Raw genomic sequence first — 25,452 nt, 5'->3', positions numbered from 1 at the left:
ACACCGGTTTAACTCCTTGTATTGCTGCCCGGCTTTTCAATGCCACTGCAGATTACTGCATTTTAGTCCAACTTTGGCCCAGAATAACTTACCATAGTTCGGAAACCATCCTCGACTTCTATGAAGGGAGAGAGAGATTCCGATATCGGAGGGAACCCATAACTCTAACGATAGCCTTATTATTAGGAATCAGGGGGGTAGCGGCAGGGATTGGAACAGGAACTTCCGCCTTACTTCAAAGCAACCAACTTATGCATTTACAAGTTGCCATGACCGCTGATCTAGAAGCTATAGAGGAATCGATCACGGCCTTAGAAAAATCCTTGACCTCCCTCTCCGAGGTCGTTCTACAAAACAGAAGGGAGTTAGACTTGTTATTCCTAAAGGAAGGGGGACTGTGTGCAGCCCTCAGGGAGGAATGCTGTTTTTATGCTGATCAGACGGGGGTGGTTAGGGAGACAATGGATAAACTCCGAGAGAGATTGGCCCAGAGGAGAAGAGATTTTGAATCCCAGCAAGGCTGGTTTGAAGGCTGGTTCAATAGATCACCTTGGTTCACCACTTTAGTATCCACCCTTTTGGGCCCCCTTATTATTCTGTTACTGATTTTATCATTCGGCCCTTGCATCATAAGTAAGCTTGTTCAATTCACAAAAGACCGCTTGTCAGTAATCCAGACCATGGTACTGACGCAGCAATATCAACTCCTTAAGCAAACCGAGCCCCGGACTGACTTAGTGCCAGAACAGGACAAATGGATGTAAGATTCTATCCATGATAAAGAAAAAGGGGGGAATGAAAGACCCCCCCCCCCGTCGTTAACTAATTAACTGCTCTTTTGTTGTGTCAGAGTACCCCTCTTCCCCTTACAATGAAAAGACCCTTCCCCCAGGGTTGAATTCAATTTAACTGCTCTTTTGCCTTTCTGTAACCGCTTGGCTTTTAGGGCATGACACTTGTCTCCATTTGAACAAGATACCTTCTCCTAATAGCCGAGGCATGGTCACGTAGGCAAGGGGGGCTGCATGGTCACGTAGTTCACGTAGACAGGGGGCTGCATAGTCACGTAGACAGGATGCCTTTCTGCTGAGTAATAAGGTCAAACTTCCCCTCTTTGTTTCCCCTTCCCGCCTTTCTCTTCGCGCACGGGGGTCTTCCAAAGCCAATCCACTAACACCAAGTATGCCTTTTTTCAAATGTTCAAATTGTCAGCCAATCGGCCCCGTCCCATCTGGGACTTGTATGTACCTGTCTATAAAAATCCTGCACCACCCCAGCCTGGTGTGCTCAGCTAGCAGGAGCTGCTGACCACCCGCAGGCGCCCGCGCTACAATAAAGAACCTCTTGCTGTTTGCATCCTGTGGCAGTGTTGAATTCTTGGGTAAGGGGATCCGCGGGTCTTTCAATTTCAACTGAGATTCCTTAACGAAAAATTCCAGCAAAGTGGATTTTGAAAGATCTATGTCATCTCTCACTATTTTTGCGGAGCTGATGTCAATAATTAGGCTAAGTTTGTTAAAATGGGACTTGCTTTACAAATAAATCAGTCTGGAGTTGGCTATCTCTAGAAATAAGGATGATTTTAGAGAGAAAAAAGTTATTTTTCAGTAACACATCTTTGCAGATGTTAAATTCTACCGTCTTTGAATGTTTCCTAAGTGAGACAACTTGAGGTAAACGTCCGAGAAACAGCTCACGTACAGGTAATCTTCATGCTTGTGATTCTGTGGGATAGTAACAGGACCCCCTGGGCGTATCGTCGTTTGAACAGCTGGAAAATGACATGAATATAACTCAGCTCTCACCCTAACCAGTTCTGTGTGGCTGGGAAGACAAAATTGTGCCTTAAAAGCCAGAGCGTATGTAGCACTGATTTGGGCTCAGGTCACGACCTCAGAGCTCCGGGATTGAGCCCCGAGGAATCTCTGCTTGAGATTCTCTCTTCCTCTGCCCCCCACCCCACCTCTGAACCGGAAGAGGATTTTCTCAACTCTCAAAGGACTCTTATTTGGGCTCTGTTTGTTTTCTTTTTGTTATTCTGATCAGGTCTCTTTCCACCTGGTGCCCAGACTCCTTCACTGCGGTAACTTCAAGCTGACAGATGGTCCTTTCCACTGGGGAAGATCCGTGCAAGCACTCTGGATTCAGCTGCCTCTGCCTTTCGTAACTCGTATGTGGATCTGTCCCCAGCTGACCAATGTTGACCCATAGGTAGGGACGCCCCTACCCCCCCACCCCCATTCAGCAAAATGAAGTTACAGAAGATAAGACCTTCCTCCCACAGCAAACTGAAAGACTTAAGGGTCAAAATTATTCAAGGGGGAAGGACGTGGAGAAGAAAGGTAAAAGAAATATAGATCAAATTAAATCTCTTGTGATTTACAGCCCATTGAGAAGCACTTGGGACCGGCAGTGACCTTCCTAGGGGCCCAGCCAAGTTGATGGTAATACTTTGGCAAAAGGCAACCTTAATATTAACCCACCCTCCAGGACGCTGGAAGTCTCCTTTGACATATGACAATCTGGAAACTTCCTTTGTCCTTACTCACCCCAGGTCTACAATCAGATTCGCCTCACAACTGGGGATCAGCTCTTTCTGCCCCCAGGGGTCCTATTCCCGTATTTTAATAAAACCACCTTTTTTGCACCGAAAATGTCTCAAGAATTCTTTCTTGGCCATTGAGTCAGAGTCCCCAGTTGAAGCCACATCAGTGAGACTTCAGGAAACTCTAGCTATAGCTGCTAAGAATGTCCTGACCTCCTCACGGTGGGCACCCTTACTTTGTGGAGCCTGGATTCTGGACTCTTGCTTCAATAAGTATTTCGGGGGAGGGGGGGTTGTTGGTTGGTTGATTTGGACCCACATGATTCATTCAGAAAGCAGTTCACTTCTTCCCCAGAGTTTCTTACCTGGTAGGTGTGTGTGCTGGGCTGGCCCGGATAGAGGCTGGCTATATGCCAGGAACGGGGCAGTCTCTGGGAGAACATGCTGGAAGAGTCATCTCTGTAGACACTGTGGCATCCCAGAGGTCTCTTTAGAAGGCCGTGGACCAGAGGGAGGTGACCTTGGGGCTGTCAGCTGGTTAAGGGCAGAAGTGAAAGGCCAGGCAAAAAGGGAAAGAAGGGGCTTTCCCAGGAGAGCCAACAACAAGGGGCATGCCTGGAAATCTGAGATTTAATAAGAAATATATATCGGATCTTAGCTTGACTCCTAGAGCACAGATCCTAAAGTCCTTGGAATTTCCCAAGTGTTGAGAGTGGTAAAGGCATCTTTATGTCCTAGTGGTGACTTTTGGAAAAGCCCCTATATAACCTAGAGATGGGCTATTGTGTGCCTGTAATGACGCTTCCATAAAATCTCAGAGGACGGGGATCTGAAGGGCTTCTGAGTTGGTGAACACGCAGAGGTTTGGGGGGAGTGGTACCCTTCCCCCGTGCCTTGCCCCATGCATCTCTTCCACCTGGCTGTTGCCCAGTTACAGCCTTTTATCATCAACCAGTAATCAAGGAGGTAAAGTGTTTCTCTGAGTCCTGTGAACCACTCCAGCAAATTCATGACCTCCTCTGGGGAGGGGGTCATGGGAACCTCTGATCATGGCTGGTTGGTCAGAAGCACAGGTCACTTGAGACTGGCATCTGAGGGGGGATGGGGGGGCCGGTCCTGTGGGACGAGGCCCTTCACCAGTGGGACCTGATGCTGTCCCCAGGGAGAGAGTGTCAGAATTGAATTGAATTGTCAGACTCCCAGCTGGTGTCCGAATTGCTTGTCAGCAGTAAGACACATGCACATTGCAAGCATGGACCGGCCTGCTGTTTGCAGGGGTGGTGGGGGGGGGGACACGGGGACAGGTGCCAGAGCACGCTGGAGGCTGGCCTCTTCCTGTAGCCCCTGTGGTTCAGTCTGGAGTCTCTGGGGCAGACTGTGCTGTGGGGGGTGCACAGGACCTCCCCGAGCAGGACGAGGAGGTGGGCAGGAAGGTCAGGGACGAGGTGACTAAGGATGACGGACAGGGAGAGGCACATGGCCCCTCGTGAGGGGCGAAGGGTCGCGGGAAGTTTCCTCAGCGTGGGCAGGAGAGAGGCTTCTCCCATTCTCTTACAGATAAGCATGGCGCATCTAGGTTAGAGACTTGGGGGAAAATGCAAAGGAGAGAGTATCTAAAAAAAAAATAAAAAACCGACCCCCCCCCCGGGGCCCCCTTGAAACACCTCATCACAGTGATGGCCTGGAAGAGGCAGGACAAGGCACTGCTCTTTCAGGACGATTGAAGTTTGTGCTTGTTGCTTCTTTATAGCAAAATTAATGTAACAAAGATGCAAGCCATTTCTAGGGGCTAGCCAGTGTATTTTCAATTAGTTAATCTTATGAGGACTGATTCTTAGAAAGATTTAGGTTCACAGTGCAAGTGAGGGGCAAGTGCGGAGGTCGCCCGTATACCCCGACTTCCACACACGCCACGCGTGGCCTTTCCCATTACCTACACTCTCCACCAGAATGCTGTGCTCGTGACCTTGGACGAACCTATTGGGCAAATAGTCATCAAGTGTCTGTATGAGCACGTTAGGGTCCCTTCTTGGTGTTGAGTGAGTGAGTTTGGACAAATGTGTATTTTTTAAATAAAGGTTTTATTTATTTATTTGAGAGAGAGAGAGAGCGCACAAGTGGGGGGAGGGGCAGAGGGAGAGGGAGAAGCGAGACCCTGAGATCAAGACCTGAGCCAAAGGCAGAGGCTTAACCCACTGAGCCACCCAGGCGCCTCTGGACAATACCGCCTCCACCCCACCCTGCCCCGCCGCGCCCCGCCCCTGCAACCCCATCAGAGCCAAAACAGTTTATCAAACACAGAAAAGAAAAATAAGTATTTTATTTAATTTAAAATAGCAAGACTTTGGCTTCGACCCAGGGTTTCAATACAGTTTTGCACCGGCCAAAAAGACCTCGGGCTGTTATTATGCCGGGGCAGGACGTTTGTAAAAAGTTTCTTGTACAATGTTTCTTCTTGTCGTGTACATAAGAGGAGCTCTGTGCTGCACCCTTAACCCCAGGCCAATTAATACTCTTTATTCAAAGACAAAACAAACAAACAAACATAAAGAACGCAGAAGCACAGAGAGGCAGAACGTGCCTGACTCAAAGACCGAGGTTCAGAAAGTGCCTGAGAGGGCAGCGGGCTGAGGACACCGGATGGGGCGGCAGCACCTGCCCGTGTCTGCGCCGGGAGGCCGCAGGGGAGGGTCGCCAGCAGGGCTGGTGGAAGAGAAAGAAACCCCCGGGGCCAAGCCAAGCGCGAGAGGAAGGCAGGCTCTCCTGCTCTGTTCGGAAGCAGGAGCCCCTCCTGGGCTCCTAAGACACGACTTCATCCCACCACATTTCAGTTTTGAACCCCACAGAGGTTCAGCTCCGCCCCTGCCCCGCCCCCGCCGACCGCACCCCTCCCCTGCCCTCGTGTCTCCACCAACCACAGTAACACATCTGGGCTCCGCAGACACTCGGCGGGCAGCCGGGGGAGCGGAGATGGGAATAAGATAAGCCAGGGGGTCACTCTTTGGTGGTTCTGACCAGGGGGTCACTTTTGGGTGGTTCTGACCAAAGCAGCCAGCACACAGCAGGGGCATCAAACGAGAGGAATGAGAACCGGAGGGGTCCCCAGCGGCCCAGGGATTCTCCGGAGCCCCTACTCCTGCCCCCCGGGCCTCCCTGGCCGCGGCCTGCGGGCAGACGTCCAGGTCTGGCCAGTCCTGTGGGAGCCGCGCTGGGGCCGGGCAGCCAGCACTGCCGTCTGAGCCAGACTCTGGGGCCCCCTTCCGAGCAGGCTTTGTTCTCACCGCAGGCTTCGTGGCCCGCAGGCTAACTCAGCTCTCAACCATTTTCTTTCCTGCAGCAAGCAATTTCCTGAATGTCGGCTCCAACACAGAAGCTAACGTGAGGGTCTTAACCAGCTATGGGCCCATGATCATAACTGGTTAAGACCCACCGTCTCTAGGGAGTCCCTGGATTCCCCTTATCTTGGCCATTTCCGTAAGGAGATTGGCCTACCTAAAAATCTTAAAAAAAAGGCGGGGGGCACCTGGGTGGCTCAGTGGGTAAAAGCCTCTGCCTTCCGCTCAGGTCATGAGCGGTCCTGGGATCGAGCCTCACATCGGGCTCTCTGCTCAGCAGGGAGCCTGCTCCCCGCCCCCCCCCCCCACTCTCTACCTGCCTCTCTGCCTACTTGTGATCTCTGTCTGTCAAACAAATAAATAAAATCTTAAAAAAAAAAAAAAAGGAGCTCGGCCTACCAGCAAGTAGCTTTCTGTAGGGCCGCCCAGGGCTTACCGTGAGTCGTAAGAGGGATGATCACCGCTTGCTGATTTTCATAAAGAAAACTTAAAAAAAAGGAAACCAAAAATGAGCATTTTGGATATAGCTCTGTTGACAACTCTTTCTTTCAGACTCTCTTCCTGTGACAGATTTTGGTTTGGAGAATAAAATGGGGATCCACAGTATGGTGGCGCTGGTTTTAATCCGGAAACGTCTTACTGGTTCAGAAGATCACTTCGGTTTGGCAGAGCTCTGACCGAACCCAGGGGAGGGACATGGATAGGCTGAAGTTGTACTCTCCCTCCCCAAGCCGCCTGCCGCGACACTAACACCTGCCGCCTTAGCCAGTGGCTTCTGTGACTTAATAGAGAAACGTTTTTCTGAAGGAACAGGAAAATGTTGGTGGAAGAGCCATGACTATAGAGATACGGGTTTATTTTTGATCCTTTTCTTTTAAATGTAAATAATCACCCCATGACGCGTGTGTCACTTCACCCAACCCACTCCCCAAAGTTTCACCTTCTGGAGGAATCTGTTATTTGGGTCATTCACCAACTCTCTGGTCACCCTGCCTAGGAAAAACGAAGCCAGGAAGTGAATCAGCCAAATCCCTCCCCAGCTCACCTGTCCAGTCTTTAGGAGGCATCCAACATCCACTGGGACTCCCTGCAATGCCTCTTCCTGTCTCTGTTCCAGCTCTCGCGAAGGAGAAGGGAACTGGGTATTAAAGAGACTGGTGGAGGCAGGCAGGAGTCTGGGTTCTAGCCTAGACTGGCAAGTCAAGTGCAATTTGCATCGAGGGTTGGATCTGGACGTCCCAAGGAGACCAGATACCCAGAAACCTCATGGGAACCTTCCACCTAGTTAAAGGGAACTGGCTCTTTTGCTGGCCAGCAAAGCTATCCAAGAAAAGCTGGGCTCTCTGGGCAATCTCAATGTTCTGACAAACCAAAAATCAGCTTCGAGACATCTAACTGGGGGACGCACCTGGGGTGGTAATCCCTGGCATTTTATTTAGGATGGGTGTATGTTATACATATATATATATATCTCTTTGTGCTTTTCCCCTAGGTGTGGGTCCCTCGAATTGTAAACAGTGCTGTGTGGTCAGCTGTGGGAACAGCTAGTGCAAAGGCCCTGTGGTAGGCAACCTGACAGTGATCACGTACCGATCTCACTGCCGACCCTCATGCAGGCAAGTGCCCCTGCGTGCAGCAGGACACAGGTGGGAGTGGGGCTGTGCCACCTGAGGGTCTAGGAGGTAGAAGCAGCTGAGTCTGTGGCTGCTCCCCCACAAGGGGGGTCAAGAGCTTCAAAAGCAGAAGGCTTTAAGCACCAGTGGGTGCCTGCCCCCACTCTCTGCGGCTGGGACTCACAGAAGCATGTGTCCCCAGGGAGGCAGCACCTGTGCACAGAACCAGGAAGGGGCAAGCTCAGGTGCTTGGAAGTTCATCCGGGGTATGTCTGGATCCCTGAGATTCTCCTGTCTTGGAGGATGCAGGAGCCTTGGGAGGGCCAGCCGGGCTCTCGGCAGAAGGCTGGGAGAAGCAGCCACAGCAGCAGAGGGAGAAGAGCCGAGTCCGGACGGCCTGGGTGCAGAGGACGAACATGATGCAGTTGGCGCCGCCCTGAAACGTGTTCCCGATACCCTGTTGGGGAGAAGAGGAGAGGCACAAGTGCCAGGGCTGGAGGCGGGCGGACGTGCCCACATAAGGAGACTGAGAAGTGCTGCGGACCCCAGAACCTGTCCTCCCCCCACTGAGGCTGGTCTGCAACCCCCATGTGCAGGCCTTCTGGGGTGGGAAGGCCAGGATCACTCCCAGGCCCATGGAGACCCCTTCATGCTCCTGGGCCGGAGGACAGCCTCACTGCCCTTCCCCCTTCTCTCACTAAGGCTCCCTGGCTCAGGCAGGGAACCAGGATCCCTGCCAGCCAGTGCACTGGGAAGCACACACCCTTCCCGGGCTGGGGGTGGGGGCAGGGAAGAGGCCAGGGCCAGGGAGGGCAGGCCCACATACATGCAGAACGACCAGCACCGGTGACCGCACGGCCGGGGAGCCACAGAGGGTCAGGACGAACCGCACGGTGCTCCAGACCCGGAGGCAGATGAAGACGAGAGGGATGAGGATCAGCTTCTTGTCGGCCGCGGCGGCGTGGCGCTGCCGCCGGTGTGCCTCCGAGAGGATGGGCCGGTACTCCGACAGCGCCTCGTGCTGGGCAGGCGACGCGGAGAACAGGGGTGAGCACGGCGGGCTGCCCTGCCGCCCTCACCCCACTGCATGCTGCACAGCCCCGTGCGGGGGTCTGAACCACGGCTGACATCTCTGGTGTCAGGGCGCCGCGCAGGATCCTCACCCCCAGGCCTAGCGTGCACTGCCCCACCTCGGCCAACAAACCCGCATCCTTCCAGGTACCCAGGGCCGCAAACTCTCTCCTGTTGCTGCCACCCACGTCCCTCCTCTGGCCAAGATCTGCAGGCTCCACCTTCAAAAGAGAGCCAGAACCCCGATGCCCTGTCCACTGCCACTGCCACCAGCCCGGTCCAAGTGCCACCACCACTCCTCTGGGCAGCGGCAAGTCTGTCTTAGCTGTCTTCCTCTGTCGCCCTCACACCCAAACTCCTTCTCGCTGCAGTCTAATTCTTAGCCCGGAAGCAGCGCGGTTCCTTGGAAACCTAAGTCAGATTCAGTTCTACCTGAAGGTCTCAGACTCTAATCTAGTTCTGACCTCATGCTTGCTGCTTTCGCTTCATTTACTCCAGCCACACAGGCCTCCTCATTATTCCCCAAACATATTCCCCCCTGGCACACCCTACCACAGGGCCTTTGCACTAGCTGTTCCCATCTGGAGTGCTGTTTCCCATCTGCCTGGAGGCTCACTCTCTCACCCTCTTCGTTCCTTTGCTCAATGTCGCCCCCTGGAGGAGGCCTCCTGACAATCCCATTTCAAGTGCATAGGTTATTTCCCAGGTAGCCCGGTCCCCAGATTCTGCTCTTTATTTTTGCCTGTTTTTTTTGGTAGCTCTTACCATCCTCCTTCCTAGATGGCATTCATCCTTATTTATCAGGCCTGTAACTTATTATCGTCCTGCCCTCCCCTTCTAGAATGCAAGCTCCCCCAGGGCAAAGGCTATGAAGGAGGGGCTCCATCCAAAACTGGGGCAGAAGAAAAAGTGAGCAGGCACAGGCTCTGGGCTTCCCTACCTGGGAACACCCTTCAGTGAGAGGAAGGCAGGAAGCTCCATTTCCAGATCTCAACTGAATTTGTAAAAACAGATGCAGGGACCCCTGGGTGACTCAGTTATTAAGCATCTGCCTTTGGCTCAGGTCACGGTGCCTGGGTCCTAGGACTGAGGTCCGTATCAGGCTCGTTTCTCAGCGGCGAATCTGCTTCTCCCTCTCCTCCCTGCTCTCGCTGTCTCTCTCTCTTCCTCTCAAATAAATAAACAAAATCTTGAAGAAAAAAAAAAGGTGCAACTGCTCATAACAGAGATGTGTTTCTGAGCCTGGTCCTGTGTCCTGTGACAGCCCAGGTGAGGGGAGAAGTCACACACACTGACATTCTGAGCACCCAGGCTGCCCTGCTCAGCACCTGCTTCCTGCCTTCCTCCCCTGGGGCTTAGAGCAGCCTGGCAGGGGTGCGGTGAGTGCACAGGGGAGCAGGGCGGCTGCCCTCTTCTTTGCAAAGTTTGTTCCAGTTCATTTATATTTATTTGTTTTAAGATTTTATTTTTGGGGTGCCTGGGTGGCTCAGTTGGTGAAGCATCTGCCTTTGGCTCAGGTCATGATCCCAGGGTCCTGGGATGGAGCCCCGTATCGGGCTCCCTGCTCAGTGGGGAGTCTGCTTCTCCCTCTGCCTCTGCCTACTGCTTTCCCTACTTGTGCTCTCTGTCCCATAAATAAAAATCTTTTTTAAAAATTTTATTTTTGTTTATTTTAGAGAGGGGGTGCATGAGCAGAGGCGGGGTGGGGGGAGGAGCAGAGGGGAAGGGAAAGTCTACATCTATCTGATGTAGACTCTGCGCTCAGCACTGAGCCTGGCTCAGGGCTTGATCCCCCTCCTCCTCCCCCCCATCATGACCTGAGCTGAAACCAAGAGTCCAACACTTCACCAACAGAGCCACCCAGAGGGACTTATTTTTAGCTCTCCTTCCTAGCTAGAGGCAGAGAACAACCCCTACACCTCCCTGCCCACTAGTCTTCCCGTTTTCTGGAAAACACTTGCAGAGCTGTGAGAGAGGACTGGTTCTCCCCTTGGCTTCCCACGCACGGCCCCAGGTTCCCCGCAAAGGCCAAGGAAGAAGAGAGGCCCACAGAAGAGCAGCTGCAGAGGGGCAGCCTGGGCATCCAGAACCTTCCCAGGGCAAAAAAGGAGCCAAGAAGGGTGCCCCCGGTCCAGGCAGGAGACCAGCAAGAAGACAGATTCCAGGCCTGTTGGTAAGCCCCGCGGTATCGGAAGAGGGTGGGGGCAGGTGGGGGAGGCAGTGGACTTTCTGAGTGAAAAGAGAACCTGAAGTCTAGACCCAGAATCCACAGGCGGGAGCACAGTCAGCCGTGGGGAGCACCCCACAAACTCGGAAACGGCCGCCATGTCACAGGATGCCGCGAAAGACCCAAGACAGGGGACACATGCCCCTGCAGTTTCAGCCTCCAAGAAACGGGCAAAGACAAAGCCCCGAACAGAATGGCTGCAGCATCCTGGGGCCCGGATACGGACGCCCCCTCGGCGCTCCCGCCCTGTCCCCGCGCAGAACCGCCCCCCCCCCCCCCCCCCCCCCCCCGCCCCGCGACCTGTCAGCCACGCAGTTAAGGACAAGGAATCATCTGGCCACATCGTCAGAGGAAAAAAATTCTTGCCTGGACTTTCCAGCCAGCCCAGCTCTTGCTCTCTGAGCTCCTGAGACCCTGAAGAGTCTACGTGTATGACCCACGTTCAGTGGCCACAGGGGACGCGGTGTGGCGTCCGTGTCGCAGTACAAAAGCCCACGCTCCCGTCTCTCAAGGGCATCCCAGTTCAACTGCTGGGATGCACTCCCCTGGAGGTGGAGCAATCCTGGAGGCCTGCCAGGAGGGGGCAGTAGAGGCCTGTGCCCAGATCACAGGCTGGACGCTCTTCTCCCAGAGGCCACGCACAGGGCCTGGGCCTCAGGGGCTGGGTGAGTCTGGGGAGCCCCTTCGCCTCTGCTGGCCTCTGGTTCCTTGTCCACAACGGAGAGCGACAGGACCCACTCCCTCCGGGACCGCATAACTAGCAAACCCGATCGCCATGGGGCGTCCCCCTGGCCTGTCCTGAGTGGCGGAGCCCAGCACCGCGTGCTAGGGTGTCACGGCCGCCTGGAGCTGTGGTCTGGGGGCCTGGGGAGGGGGCGGCCGCAGGCACCTACCGCCCTGTTTATGTGCTTCCTGATGAGGAAGTAGAGCACGGGCAGCGTGACGTAAGCCAGCATCTCCCAGAGCTTCCCGGTCAGCAGCATCCACAGCAGGCGGTCCTCCGCCTCCAGGTCGATCCAGCACCAGCCGACGGACACGTCCGACGCGTCATAGCCGATCTTCTTTAGAGCGACAGCGGCTACGGTGATGACCAGCGGGACGCCCCAGCTGAGGGACAACAGGCACAGGGGGCAGCCCCGGTCAGGCCCTGCTCCCAGCAGAGCCAGAAGGGGCAAAGCCACGGGCCGCCCCCCCAAACCCCGGACCACACGGCATCCCTGGAGAAAGTGGGGGAGGGGTCCTCAACTGCCCTCGCCCCCAGCGCCGCTCTGCCCCAGCCCCGCAGGCCTACCCTACTGTCACAGAGCCGGGGGCAGAGGACGCAGGGATGTCCTGGCCTCCTGCCTGGACCCACACCCCCCCCAGCCCCTCGGAGGCCGAGCTGTAATTTAGAATTGCTGGGCTTCTTGGAGATGGGCGCGAGAAGGCTGCGGCTCGGGGAGGGCGGCTCCCTCCTGCCCCCAGAGTGGCCTGTGCCTGTGTCTCACCTAACAGCCCCCTTGGCCGCCTGGGTCTGGGGTCTACATGCTGGCAGCCTGGCTTTGCCGCAGCAGGGACTTCCGGAGTCCCGCGCACCTGCAGCAGGATCTAGAAGGGGGACAAGGGACTTGGGTAGTAGACACATCTCTCCGGACCTGAGGGCTCCTTGCTCTCTGAGAAGGGGTATTCCTGGCAAAGATCAAAGGGGGGGCCTCTAAAGCATCAGGCCGGGCACAGGGACCCCCTCTTAGGGCAGTGCCAGGCTGACTTTTCAAGAGCTTCCCCTGATGGCAACACGGCCAGATAATGCCAAGCCCCAAGGAGCTTCCCAGTGTCCCCGCACAGGTCTGCTTGCGAAGCACTTGACACGGGCCAGCGGGACACACAGGCTTCGTGGGCACCCTGGGGGCGCTCAGAGCTTGGGCTGCCAGGCAAGAAGCAGGGCCCAAGTTGGCCCTGACCCCACTCGGCCTCGACACGTGTTTTTCTCCACAAAGTGGGGACGGGCACGGTGCCTAGAAGAGAGCAGGTCACTATGGGAATAAACTGAGGGGAGCATGTCTGGCACGTGGGACTAGGTAAGTGTGTCAGTGGGTCTGACTGAGGTCCTGTGTGGTGTCCGACGTCCCAGGATTCTGGCCTGGAGGGCCTGTGCCGTCTCTGCTCCTGGGAGCCATGGCCCAGGTCAGTCGCTGGAGGACAGGCCATGTATAAGCAGGACCCTGTCATCGTTGAGACACTCAGCTCAGAAATCGGTTATATGCTGAGAGCTCTGTGTAAGCAACAGTGGCTTTTTTTTTTTTTTTTTTTAATTTACTTAAGGAATCTCTACCCTCAACCTGGGGCTCAAACTCACAACCCTGAGATCAAGAGTTGCATGCCCTGAGTTGACGGAGCCAGCCAGGAGCAACTCTTTTTGAGAGAAAGTTCTAGAACAATGATGGGACCACAGCTGCATGTTAGTCTTGCCAAAATGAGTAGAAGTGCTGTGTTCAATCAGGTTCTCCAGATGCTGCGGGGCTGTGCGGGACAGAGAAAGCCAACTCCCCGGGCCTGGAAGGACTCTGCGTTGGGCACTTTCAGAACGGAGGTGCCTATTTGACCCGCTCCCCTTCGCATACTGGCCTCTGGGGGCCCAGATGAGGGCATGAGGCAGAGCTACCTCACCCTCCGCATCCACTCTCCCCCCTCAGCGGGGAAGGTGGGGGAGGTGGGAATGTTCTCCTTGACATCACAAAGGCACAGAAGGGACAACAAACCCACAGAAGTTAAAGGGTTACAAGAAAGGGACCAAGTTACTCCCAGGAGTTTGTCCATTTTAAACGCTTGATCTAATGGGTTACTTGTTTGTGACGCTGATACAGATTAGTGTCAAACTGCTTTGTCATAATACAGGGTCACCACTTAACGATTCACGGTGTCCTGGGATCTGGAGACAATGTATGTCCCAGCTATGAGCGCCGTGAGGGCAGGTGCTCTGTGCTTTCCGGCATCTAGAACAGCGCCTGGCGCCTGGTGGGGGCCAAGCAAGGACCTGCTGAATGAACGAAGTCTGAGGCCAGTGGAGGAGACGGCCTTCCCCGAGTCACTCCTTAACATTCGCTGCAAGGATGTCATTGTCATTGAAAAAGAAGTAAAAGGCTTTTATTTATTTTTTTAAGGATTATTTATTCATTTGAGAGAGAGAGAGAGCATGAGCAGGGGGGAGGAGCAAAGGGAGAGGGAGAAGCAGGCTCCCCACTGAGCAGGAACCCACCCCCTGTCGATGTGGGGCTCGATCCCAAGACCCAAGCATCATGACCCAAGCCAAAGGCAGATGCTTAACAGACTGAGCCACCCAGGTGCCCAAGTAAAAGGCTTTTAAGGTACTAAAACTGCACTCATCACTTTATGGTTTACTGGGTTCCTCCAAGGAACCCTGCAACCGACTGACCAAAAAAAGCCTGGTGTGGAGGGCAGCTCACCCTGCCGGGGGCTGCCCGGGAGCGGAGGGGCGCCCTCGGGGCTGGAAGGAAGCGCACAGGGCTGACATGCAGGAGGAAGGAGCCAACTCATAAGCAGTGATTTCTCCTTCCTCAGCATCTTGGTGGCCCTCGCAGGAGACCTGGGCCCCACCCGGAGACAGACCCCATTTCGTGACTCTGGGCTCTCATCAGGGTAAGAAATCTACAAAGTGATGCATTTCCTCTCTCTGACTTGGGTGCGCCTGGAGCCAAGTTTATGTTGGGAAATAGCCAGAGAGAAGTCCCAACAGGCAGAGAGGGCTTTCACGGGTTAAGAATGTGGGCTGATTGGGGCGTCTGGGTGGCTCAGTGGGTTAAGCCTCTGCCTTGTGCTCAGGTCATGATCTCAGAGTCCTGGGATCGAGCCCCGCATTGGGCTCTCTGCTCCGTGGGGAGCCTGCATCCCCCCCGCCTCTGCCGGCCTCTCTGCCTACTTGTGATCTCTCTCTCTGTTAAATAAATAAAATCTTAAAAAAAATGTGGGCTGATCAATCAGAGTCACTATTTGAATCTAAGCACGTGTGGCCAGAAGCTGCTCGAGAGGTATTTCAGCGGAGGTGGTAAGAAGTAATACAGGGGAGGGGTGGGAATGGACGGGTAGGGAGGAGAGTCTACGGACCCAGCCAAGCAGGCTCTGCCGGACTTGTAATTTGTGGGGCTGGGCGCTGTGGTGCTGGTAACGCGTAGCAACAGGTTCCGCACACAGACGTATCTGTGCGCGTGTGCGTGTGCACAGATGTATGCTTGCACACGGACATTTATTACTTTAACTGACAGGAAAGACGAGAGGCCCCCAGAGGCCCCCAGAGGCCCCCAGTCTGCAAGTAATCACACCACACGCTGCGATCCTAGTGGCGGATTCCGGATAGCCACCCGAGCCTCACGGGACGTGTTGGTTGGAATGAAATGAAAGTAGTTTCAGGACGTAAAGCTGGTTGTGTTTTCATTTTCCTTCCCATATAAGAATCATATGAAAAAAGGAAGACCTAAGGGACGAGAGAAATGGTGACCAGGGAGTGGTTTCCTTGTGGGAGCAAATACTCATTTCCCAGCCCTGGAAGAGTATTTTTTCTTTTCTTTTCTTTCTTTCTTTCTTTTTTTTTTTTTTCCTGCTCCAGGATACCGCCTCTTCTCACCCCCTTGAATACCCGGGTTCCCGCCGGACCCCGTGTGGGTACCACCTCTGAAGTTCACACAAGCAACACTTTTAAGTATCATCTTTCCTACTGATATTTTCTCCATCACCTGAAGTCTAGAGAAGGGCTCCAGCACACTCCATCCCTCAGGTCCAATCTGGCTGGAGGTGTGCTTTCTACTTTTTTAAATAAAGTTTTATTGCAGCACAGCCTCATTTACACTCATTCCTTTGTGTATTGTTTTGGGGTGCTTTCAGGCTACACGGGCAGAAGTCGAACAGTGGCAATAGAGAGCAGATAACACCTGCTCTGGTCCTCTACAGGGAAAGTTTGCTGACCTCTGCTCTACACAATCAGCAGAACAACCAACCAAGCCCTCATCTGTCGTGTCTGCCATTCTCCACAGGGCAAACATTCCCCCTAGGACTAATTTCAAGCCATCAGCACATGTGGCTGGAGACAGATGTACAGTATTTCTGACCGTATTTCCATACCACAGATATAATAGTTGTAAATAATTCACAGATAATAGTAAAGTAATTAAGATGTAGTTTTTAGTGGGGCACCTGGGTGGCTCAGTCAGTTAAGCATCTGCCTTCAGCCCACCTTATGATCTCGGGGTCCACACTCAGCGGGGAGTCTGCTTGTCCCTCTCCCTCTGCCCTACCCCCCGGCTCATGCTCTTGCACTCTCTCTCTCTCAAATAAATAAAATCTTTTTAAAAACGTAGTTTTTCCTATTTTTACTAGTTTTTAATACAACTTATTATAAGTTTATATAAATTTAGTTTTTATTAATGATTATATTTAGCAATCAGCTCCTAAAACGCCCTAAAATTTAATAACTGGGTCTCCCCAGCTGGCTCCAGGACGCCAATGGACTGAAGATAGAAAAAGCGTAATTTGCTGAAGATGCCCCAAGGTTCTCCATCTGAAGAGTGAGGAGAAAGTCAGTATATTTGGCAACCTCAGATAAGCCAAGCGATGCTCCGGCCAGGGGGCCAGCCTGAGCTGTAGGCACCGTGAATCTAGAAAGCATTTCACAAAGACATGGGACATGATCCCTGCATTCCAGAAATGCATATTTCCATCTTCCGTCACGTACCATGTAATAGTTTTTTCCCCCTCCCCCCAGAGAAGCCAGCAACCAAAACATTAACAAAATCCAAAGCAATATCACTGAATAATAGCACATGAAAAAGACCAAGGACTTTAGCTGATTATGACCTAGAAAACATACGGTTCGAAGGCTCACCCTGATGCCGGGATGTGGCCAGACCAGACCTGCCAGGGAGCTGTCCTACCTCGTCTCGAGGCTCGCGACCCACCTTCTAGATCTCAGATTGTCAAGGTGGCCCCAGAGCCATGCACATTAGGAGATGCTGGGCCTTGAGCTCAAATGTTCAGAGACTCCGGACGAAGCCGGGCTGGGGAGATGGGATTAGACGGCTGGAGGAGAGGGTGCCCCACTCAGGACTGAAACCAGAGACTGAACTGGCAGCTTCGCTGAAGAAAGCCACGGGACCCCATGCAGGGGATGCTGTGAACGGTGTTTGGTCCCCTTCTCTCCAAACCTGTGACTCAGACTGAGGAGAAGCAGGGCTGGGGTCACCGGGTTGGAGAGAGCCTGGGAGACCACACTCGGAGCACAGTCCCCCACTTGGAGGGACACTGAGGCCTTCTCCGAATGTCCACGCCCCTCCCTTGGGTTCACCCGGAAACCGAGGCCAGACCCCAAGTCGGCTTCATCCGCCCTCAAAGGCTGTTAAGAGCTGAGTTGGGTACCCCCTCCAACAAATTCCTATGCTTAAGTCCTAACCCCTGGTATCTCAGGATCTGACTGTAGGTGGAGATGGGGGTCTTTAGAGTGACCAATAGAATGTTCTGGAGGGTGAGCACTAACCCAGCCCGACCGCCATCCTTATATGAAGAGATCAGGAGCCCCCCTCTCACACCCACAATGGGAAGACCATGGGAAGACATGGGGTGTGGACGGCTACCTACAAGCCACGGAGACAGTCCTCAGAGGAAAGCCCTGTCAACCTCGGTCTCTGACCTCCAGCCTCCAGGACTGTGAGAAAATGGACTTTTCTTGTTTAAGCCACTCGGCTGTGGTACATTGCTAGGGCAGCCCCAGCAGACAAAGAGAGGCTTTCTACGAACTGCAAGGGAGACCCAGGTGCCCATTGCCCAGGGACCCCACCACAACCGGGCTGACAGAGCGGGTGGGGTTCCTCAGCAAGCTTAGGGGAAAAAGGTAAACTGACAAAAAGCCAGTCAGGTCTCTCACAAGTGGAGCTCTGCTTTGGAACGTGACATCCTTTTGTTTTTATTTTTATTTATTTATTTTAAAAGGAGGCTTCATGCCCATCGTGGGGCTTGAACTCACGACCCTGAGACGGAGGGTCGCACGCATTTCTGACTGAGCCAGCCAGGCGCCCCAGCATCTTTTTGGCTTTCAGTCTCCTCCAGAGGAGCAGGACCAGAAGCACCACACGGTGAGCCAGGTGGCCGGGAAGCCATCCCCGGTACCCGAATTCCCAGGCATCTACCCGGTGTCCCCGAGGAGGGGGCCTGTCTCTGGATGGTGATGCTCTGGGTTTCCCTCGGAGTCCCCGGCTCTGCTCCGATGGGGATGTTCCCGCCCGCGGTCTCTGGAACCTCTGCCCCAGGGTCACGGTGGCGGGGTTGAGGCTACCAGGTCTGCTCACTCCTTCCCACACTGTCAGGTTCTTGCACTTCCCCCTCACCCCAAACCTCACTCCACCTACAGATCTTTCCACCAGGGGGTGGGCACCTGCTGGGAAAGAAACAGAAGGGTCTTATCCCCCAAACAGCAGGGCCTGGCCCCTGGCTGTGTGGTCTATGGAAAGCCTTAAAGGTCAACTCAAAAAAAAAAAGAAGAAAAAGAAAATGCTTTGAGAACAAAACTATTGGGCAACAATGTGCCAATTTAGAGAGCTCCCGGGGGCAAGACAGAGCTGGGCCCAGAGCATAGTGCGGCTGCCGTGAACCAGGCCTGGTGGAAGGATTCACAAGGCCGGGAGCAGCCCGGAGGTTTCTTCCCCGAACAAAGGGCACTTATTGTTGAGTGTGGCGCAGAGGCGTAGGTCGTGGGAGAAGTTCAGGGAACCGGCCAGCCACTGGCCAGGCCACCACGAGGTCAGTCTGTGGCACCAGCCACAGAAGGGAGTGGGGTGTGCAAAGGAACTGGTAAGCACACACCCCTGAGCGGCCCAGCGCGGGTGGGCATCGGGAAGCCACCTGCCGCGCTCAGAGACACGGCTCAGGTCCCGGCCAAGCCGGTCGGAGGGTCAAGGGCAGCCCCTGCTCTCTCTCTCACAGCCTCTTCCCATGCACACAAAACACCACATAGATACCTCACAAGGCAGCAGTGGCCTCTGAACACTTCTCAGGGGGCAAAAGCAAAGCCAGTTCAAATCTCGTCATTCTGGGGAGCCCTGAGCGACATGGGGTGCTGTTCCAGCAGCTGCCACGTGCCTCCCCCATTCGGACACACCTGCTTGGGGCCTCGACACTGGGCCCCACAGTGAGCTAGTTCCCTGTCAAAGAGCTTAGAGCACCTTCCCCTTCCTGGCCCCGTGTTTCCCCTTTTGTCTACATTAGAACTTCCCACTCCCTGCAGCAGCGGTCTTGATGGAGAACTTGGGAACCACAGACTCTTCCCCTAGAATCCCCAAGCAAACCTCCAGAGCGTGGGTGGGCCCATGGGTCAGGCCCACACCCATTCCCACCTGGTGCCTGAAGAAAGCCTATGACTGCCTCATCTGGCTGGCTTGGCCAGGACCCTTTCTTCTGATTTGAGGCAATGAGGCTCCCCCCCAGCCTAGCCTTTCTCCCCTGCTCACAGGACACCCCATAACACCTGGTCCGGGGAGGGGGGCCCTGAGCTCCTGGACATCTTCTCAGGTGAGCAGCGTGAACGCTCCCAGATGCACGTGCACATGACTGTGAAATACGGGGGTCAGGGGGGTCTGTACCAGGCTGCCTCCACGGCTCACGGCCAGTGGACAGGGAGGGGCGTCTTAACCCAGGACTTTCCCTTGGATGCTAGGTATTCTCACGCAACCTTATAAAGGCAGCAAAAAAACAGGAAATTCACTTTCAGAATACTGTCAGATTGGACATGTGCTAACCTTGTGGGTAAAATCTGAGGAGTAGGAAGGTCTTTATATCCACGAGGTATTTTTCATTACCAAAAGGGAGAACAGTAACTACCCTGTAAAACCAGCAGGAAACACCTTCACCAGGCGATCAGAATTCCTGCCCCCAGAGGCAGAACAAATCCAAGTCCCCGGGGAGGGGGCGATGCAAAGATTTTTGCATGGGATTCCAGTCCCCGTGCAGAACCAGAAACCACCTGTGGGGAAGCCCGGGGCAGCCCAGCAGAGGGACCTTCTGCAAAACCACAGGCCTGCGCCTTTCAAAAACGTCAGTGTCCTGAAACACCAAGGAAAAAGAATTGTTGCGGACTGCCGGACAAGAGAGAGACCGGACAACTAAGTCAGACACAAGCCAAGGGTGTCCCTTTGCCACTGGGGACACTGGCAGGAGACAGACAACATCCCTGTAAAGTCCTCTCTCCGATAACAGCATTGTTCTGGGTGACACCATTGTCCTGCTTCTGGAAGGTGTACGTGTTCACCTAAGAAACGGTCCCTTTCCTTTGGAAAAACACCAAAGGATTTAGGGGTTCTGGAGTCATCACTCTATACTCTTAAATGGCTCCAGAAAAATAAACACGGAAGACAGAAGCCAATGTGATACCATGTTTGTAATGGCAGAAATCTGGAAAGTTACAAATAAATTGTGTAATGATATCCTAATCTTAAGAATTATCCTCAGGTCAAGAGACAAGACAAGATCATAAATGGAGAACCGACCCTTGGAGTTCATAACCCTTTACAGCTTCGTGAGCTCAGGCAAATCTCATGAGCTGTGACTAGAGAGTGACCGTCCTGCCCAGCACAAGACTACTGGTGGCCAATGAGCTCAAGAATGGACCGGCACTTTGAAAGAACTCTGGAGCCAGACGCAACTCATGATAAAATACCATTTCCTTGAGCCTAAAGTCTAAGTTGCCTTCCTTCCCCAGTGGGCAAAAAAAAAAGTCTTTCTGTAAAGGGAACCTGCTCAGGTATTACGATGGGGCCTGCGGGGGTCGTGCATCGTGCAAGTCCTTTCTGGGAAGGGGTGTGGTGTAGGATCCTATCTGGTCTCCTGCTTCCTGTGGTCCAGTTTTAGAGATGGCTTTTTTTTTTTTTTTTCCCATTTAACATTCTATCATGTTCACAGCCAGTATTGATGGCTACGTAACGTTTCCTGTGGGGTACGGTTAGTAACCCCCTGTTCCCCTATATTTTGGACGTTCAGGTTGCTTCCAAATTCCCACAAAAACTCCTTTGTATCTACGGCTTTGAATGTATTTTGGATTATCTCCTTAGACGAGGTCCCTAAAAATAGGATTAGTGGATCAAAGGGTACAAACCAGATACTTTCTATGTGGATTATCCCAGTTTCCATTGCCAATAACAATGTCGGAAAATAACAGTTTTACCAGCATTTATCGAATTAGTATTCTGCTTTCCTACTTTTTTCCCAATTTAATAAGAAAATGTACCTCATTGTTCTAATTTGTATTGTTTTGACTACTAATGGGAGAAACTTTCCCCTATATATTTATGAACCATTCTGACACTTCTGTCGCAATGTCTCCATTGGCCATTTACCAGGATATTTGTGTTTTTTGTTTTTTTAAACATTTTAGGGGCACCTGGCTGGCTCAGTCGGTAGAGCATGTGACTCATGATCTTGGGGTTTGGGCAGCAATTTGGGTGTAGAGATCATTTAAAAATAAAATCTTAAAAAAATAATAATTTCAGGGGTGCCTGGGTGGCTCAGTGGGTTGAGCCTCTGCCTTCGGCTCAGGTCATGATCCCGGGGTCCGAGGATCGAGCCCTACATCGGGCTCTCTGCTCAGCGGGGAGCCTGCTTCCCCCTTTCTCTCTGCCTGCCTCTCTGCCCACTTGTGATCTCTGCCTGTCAAATAAATAAATAAATTAAAAAAAAATAATAATTTCATAAAAACTCCAACAGACATTCTCAACCTCTGCGTTGTCACGTTTTAAAATGCCTTCCCAGACTGAAGGTTTGGCGAGGACCGATCTTCAGTAGGCTGAGCTGGTTAAAAGTGGATACCTGAGGAGCCTCTGTCTGAAGATGAGATTTCTCAGGCCAACAGGTCTTTAACCATTATAAACTCATACTCCAAAGAAAGCCACTGGAGAGCCCTCAGCAAGGTCATTAGCATTATGGCCTGGGAGGATCTAGGTCAATAAATGATCCTGTCAGACGGGTTTTCTATCAATTCTCTTAGACCAGCAAGGTGCTGAGAGCTAACTTCTGAAAGGGAACGCCAGAGAACAAATGATCAAACTCCCTTTGTAGCTTGGATATAGGTAATTTTTTTTTTTTTTTTTTAAAGCAGGCTCCCTGTCCAGTGTGGATCCCAGTGCAGGCCTCAAACTTACGACCCTAAGATCAAGGCCTGAGCTGAGGTCAGAGTTGGAGGTTTAACCATCTGAGGCACCCAGGCAGCCTGGTAATTTTTTTTGAGAAGTTGATGGATCACATTCCGAGGACAAGATGAACAACTCCCAATTGGCTTCTTAGAAGGCCTCTTCCCAGCATCACAGAAAACACCCCTAGGACTGAAAGGAAGAAACTCCCAACTCAGGTTCATTAGAAAATACTTTTCTACAGGAGATGTATCAGACTCGCTCCATCATTTAAAAAATATACTGCTTTTAAATATTCTTTTTTTGGGACGCCTGGGTGGCTCAGTTGGTTGAGCGGCTGCCTTCGGCTCAGGTCATGATCCCAGCGTCCTGGGATCGAGTCCCACATCGGGATCCTTGCTCGGCAGGGAGCCTGCTTCTCCCTCTGCCTCTGCCTGCCATTCTGTCTGCCTGTGCTCGCTTGCTCTCCCTCTCTCTGACAAATAAATAAATAAAATCTTAAAAAAATAAAATAAAATAAAAATAATAAATAAATAAATAAATAAATATTCTTTTTTTAAGAGCGGGGGAGGGGGGAAGAGAAGAGATTCTGGGCAAAGGAAGGTCCAGTCTGGGGCTCCTTCTCAAGTGTATGTGAACTCTGGTGTACGCCCAGCCAGACTGCCCAGGACTGGGTCTCTGAAATAGGCAGAGGCCAGCAGGGCGACGGGGGGGCAGGGGAAGCTGCAAGGGGAGGAAAGGGGGCCCCGGGGGGTCTCTGCAGCATCTGAGGCCCTGTCTGGCTCCCTGAAAAACTTTTGACATGAACAGCTGAGGAGCAGGTCACTTAAGCTTCCCAGGGACCAGCTGGCATTCATCCAGCAGCTCTGAGCCCCAGAGGTCAAGTGACTCTTGCAGGCTTGTGATCTCACCGTTGTGACATCCAGGTGACCTGTCTCTGCCAAAGTGCTGACTGTCCTCAGTCCCATGGAAAGCACTCAAGTATTTAACAGCGAGGTCCTATAATTAGGGCAGTACTGGGTGCTCTTATCTGGGAGAGGGCCAAGGACCAACGAGCCCTGTAGGATTCCTGCCTTGCATGGAGTGCAGGACACCATCAGTGTTCAGACTGGGGAAATTACACCAGGAAAAGGGCGACCTGCAACAGGCAAGGGTGTCCTGATGAGGTGCCTCTAATGCCAGGGCCAGGCAAAGCCCTCCATTGACTCTACTGTCATAGACTCCAGGCACCTGGGGGCCCTCTTTCAGACCAGCCCCTGCCACTGACCTCACCCTCAGAGGTTCTGAACCCTACAGAGTCCAGATCATCTGGGTCTAGAGATGAGCAAGGACAAAATACTGAATGAAGACCATACTCTCTAAACCTTCCCGCTGAGACACTGCATTTGGCCGCCAGTAGCCAGCCTGGGAGTGGCTGAACGCATCACACCTACTGTGGCACAGGGTTGGACTGGGCACCGCCGCCCTCTCCAGCCGGGAGCAGCACCTATCTCCCCCCTCAGCCTGGGAAGGAGGAGCTTCTCCCCATGGGCGGCAGAGATGGCCAGAACGCAGGGAAGCAGGAGTCAAAAGGCATAAGGTGTCCTCGCCATCTCCCCAGGTGCTTCCAAGTTACGAGGGCTGAGCGCTGGCCCCCCACCTCTCCGGGAGGTTCGGGCTCCGTAGCCTGCCCAAAGGGGTGCCCTCTGCCCTGATGCTCAGGGCAGGTCCACTGCTCCGCCCGCGTCTTCCCGCCGGCCCCCGACCGCCTCGGAACACGAGCAGACACGACCCTCTGCGCCCCCGGCCAGGGCTCTGACCAAGACGCGGGTGCCAGAAAGGCGCAAGGGCCACAAGGCAGCAGGCAGGTCCCAGGTGGGGGTCGGGGACTCGAGGGAAAGCGCCGCTGCCACGCACCTGACGACGTGGAAGGCCCAGAGCAGGCGGCCGGCCCGAGGCTCGCGCGCCGCGCGGACGATGCTGAGGTACAGGTAGAGGGCGATGGCCACGGTCCAGAAGAAGGAGCTGGTGTTGGCAAAGGTGGAGAGCGCGCCCTGCAGCACGCAGTCCCACGAGGGGCCCGCGAAGTCCTGCAGCACCCCGTAGAAGTAGGAGGCGGCCGAGAGCAGGTCCGCCAGCGACAGGAAGAGCAGCAGGCGTCGGGCCCGGGTGCGCAGGTCGGGCCACAGGGCGTGCGTGGCCACCAGCAGGCTCGAACCGAGCGCGGAGAGCACGCACGACAGCAGCACCACGGCGCGCTCCGACGGCAGCAGCACAGTGGGCGGCGCGGGCGACGGCATGGCCGGGCGGGCAGGGGGCCGGGGCCGCGGCGCCGCGGGGACAGAGGCCGGGACGCGCGTGCGGCTCCCGCCGCCGCCGCCGTCTGGGCACAGACGCGCCCACGGCTCGCGTCCCGGCCACTCCCGGTCCCTCCGGGCCCGCGGCCCTGCGGCCCGCCCCCTCCACGCCCCGCCCCTCGCCCCGCCCCAGCCCCCGCGCTCCACCCCTCGCCTCCTCCACGCCTCGCCCCACACCCCTAAGCCCTCAGCCGCCCGCCCTCGGCCGCGGCCCGCGGTCTCCGGACCCCGGCCCCGGTGCCCCCCGCCCCCGCCTCCCGCTCCCGGCCCAACCCGGATCCCGGGGTCCTCTGCGCCCCGACCCCGCCCCCGGCGCCCTCCGCGCTCCGCCCAGCCCCTGGCGCCCTCTGAGCTCCGCCCCCGACCCCGCGCCCTCCGGCCCGGGCCGCGCGCCCTCCACCGCCCTCCCCGTGGGCTTAGCGCGTGGTCCGCGGCGGGGCGCCTGGACCCCCGAACGTCATCCCGAGCCACGCCCCCACCCCGTGGCTCCCACGTCTCTTGCCGCGTCCCCGCGCCCCGCCTGGCTCCCTTCCCGCGCCAGGGCCACCCGTGCTCTAGCCAGATGGCTAGGACGTCCCGTCCTGGAGAGGGAAGGGCTGGCATTTTTAGGGCTAATGTTACCTTCCGTTCAGCCAGCTGGTGTGCGGTGTTGTGCGCTGGGGGAGGGGCCGAGGCGTTCTTTCCACCAGTGGCAGAACAACCGTGGAGTGTGACCATCCTTCCTCGTACAGCGGTACCCGGACTGTTCACAGGGTAGTGATGGTTGCTTTGCGAAGGGAGTGTTTTCATTTATTTCTTAAAAATAAAGTCAAAAAGGGGCGCCTGGGTGGCTCAGTGAGTTAAGCCGCTGCCTTCGGCTCAGGTCATGATCTCAGGGTCCTGGGATCAAGCCCCACATCGGGCTCTCTGCTCAGCAGGGAGCCTGCTTCCCTTCCTCTCTCTCTGCCTGCCTCTCTGTCTACTTGTGATCTCTCTCTGTCAAATAAATAAATAAAATCTTAAAAAAAAATAAAGTCAAAAAGTAAAGTCAAGCTTGTTAGGGTTTCTTTTGTAGTGAAATATTAATTTCCGACTTATTGGTTTTTACTTCTTTAAAAATTTCTTATTTTTTTTTAATTGAGATACCATTCACATACCACAAAATTGGCCCCTTTGAGTGTGCAGTTCCA

General features: G+C 54.2%; 1 protein-coding gene across 1 annotated transcript; it reads right to left on the bottom strand.

Moving 5' to 3' along the window:
- Positions 1–6,230: 6,230 nt before the first annotated feature.
- GPR157 (G protein-coupled receptor 157) lies at positions 6,231–24,380 on the bottom strand. The gene is made up of 4 exons (XM_032361589.1): positions 23,844–24,380; positions 11,685–11,898; positions 8,320–8,514; positions 6,231–7,950 (listed from the first exon to the last, which is right to left on the bottom strand). Exons 1-4 carry the CDS (start codon positions 24,224–24,226, stop codon positions 7,735–7,737), a joined length of 1,008 nt encoding a protein of 335 aa, XP_032217480.1. The 5' UTR covers positions 24,227–24,380; the 3' UTR covers positions 6,231–7,734.
- Between the last annotated feature and the right edge of the window lie 1,072 nt (positions 24,381–25,452).

The sequence above is a fragment of the Mustela erminea genome, chromosome 10 (assembly GCF_009829155.1).
Source record: "Mustela erminea isolate mMusErm1 chromosome 10, mMusErm1.Pri, whole genome shotgun sequence".
Taxonomy (NCBI): domain Eukaryota; kingdom Metazoa; phylum Chordata; class Mammalia; order Carnivora; family Mustelidae; genus Mustela; species Mustela erminea.
Note: the sequence above shows the minus strand (reverse complement) of the source record. Positions and strands in the feature narration are given on the sequence as shown.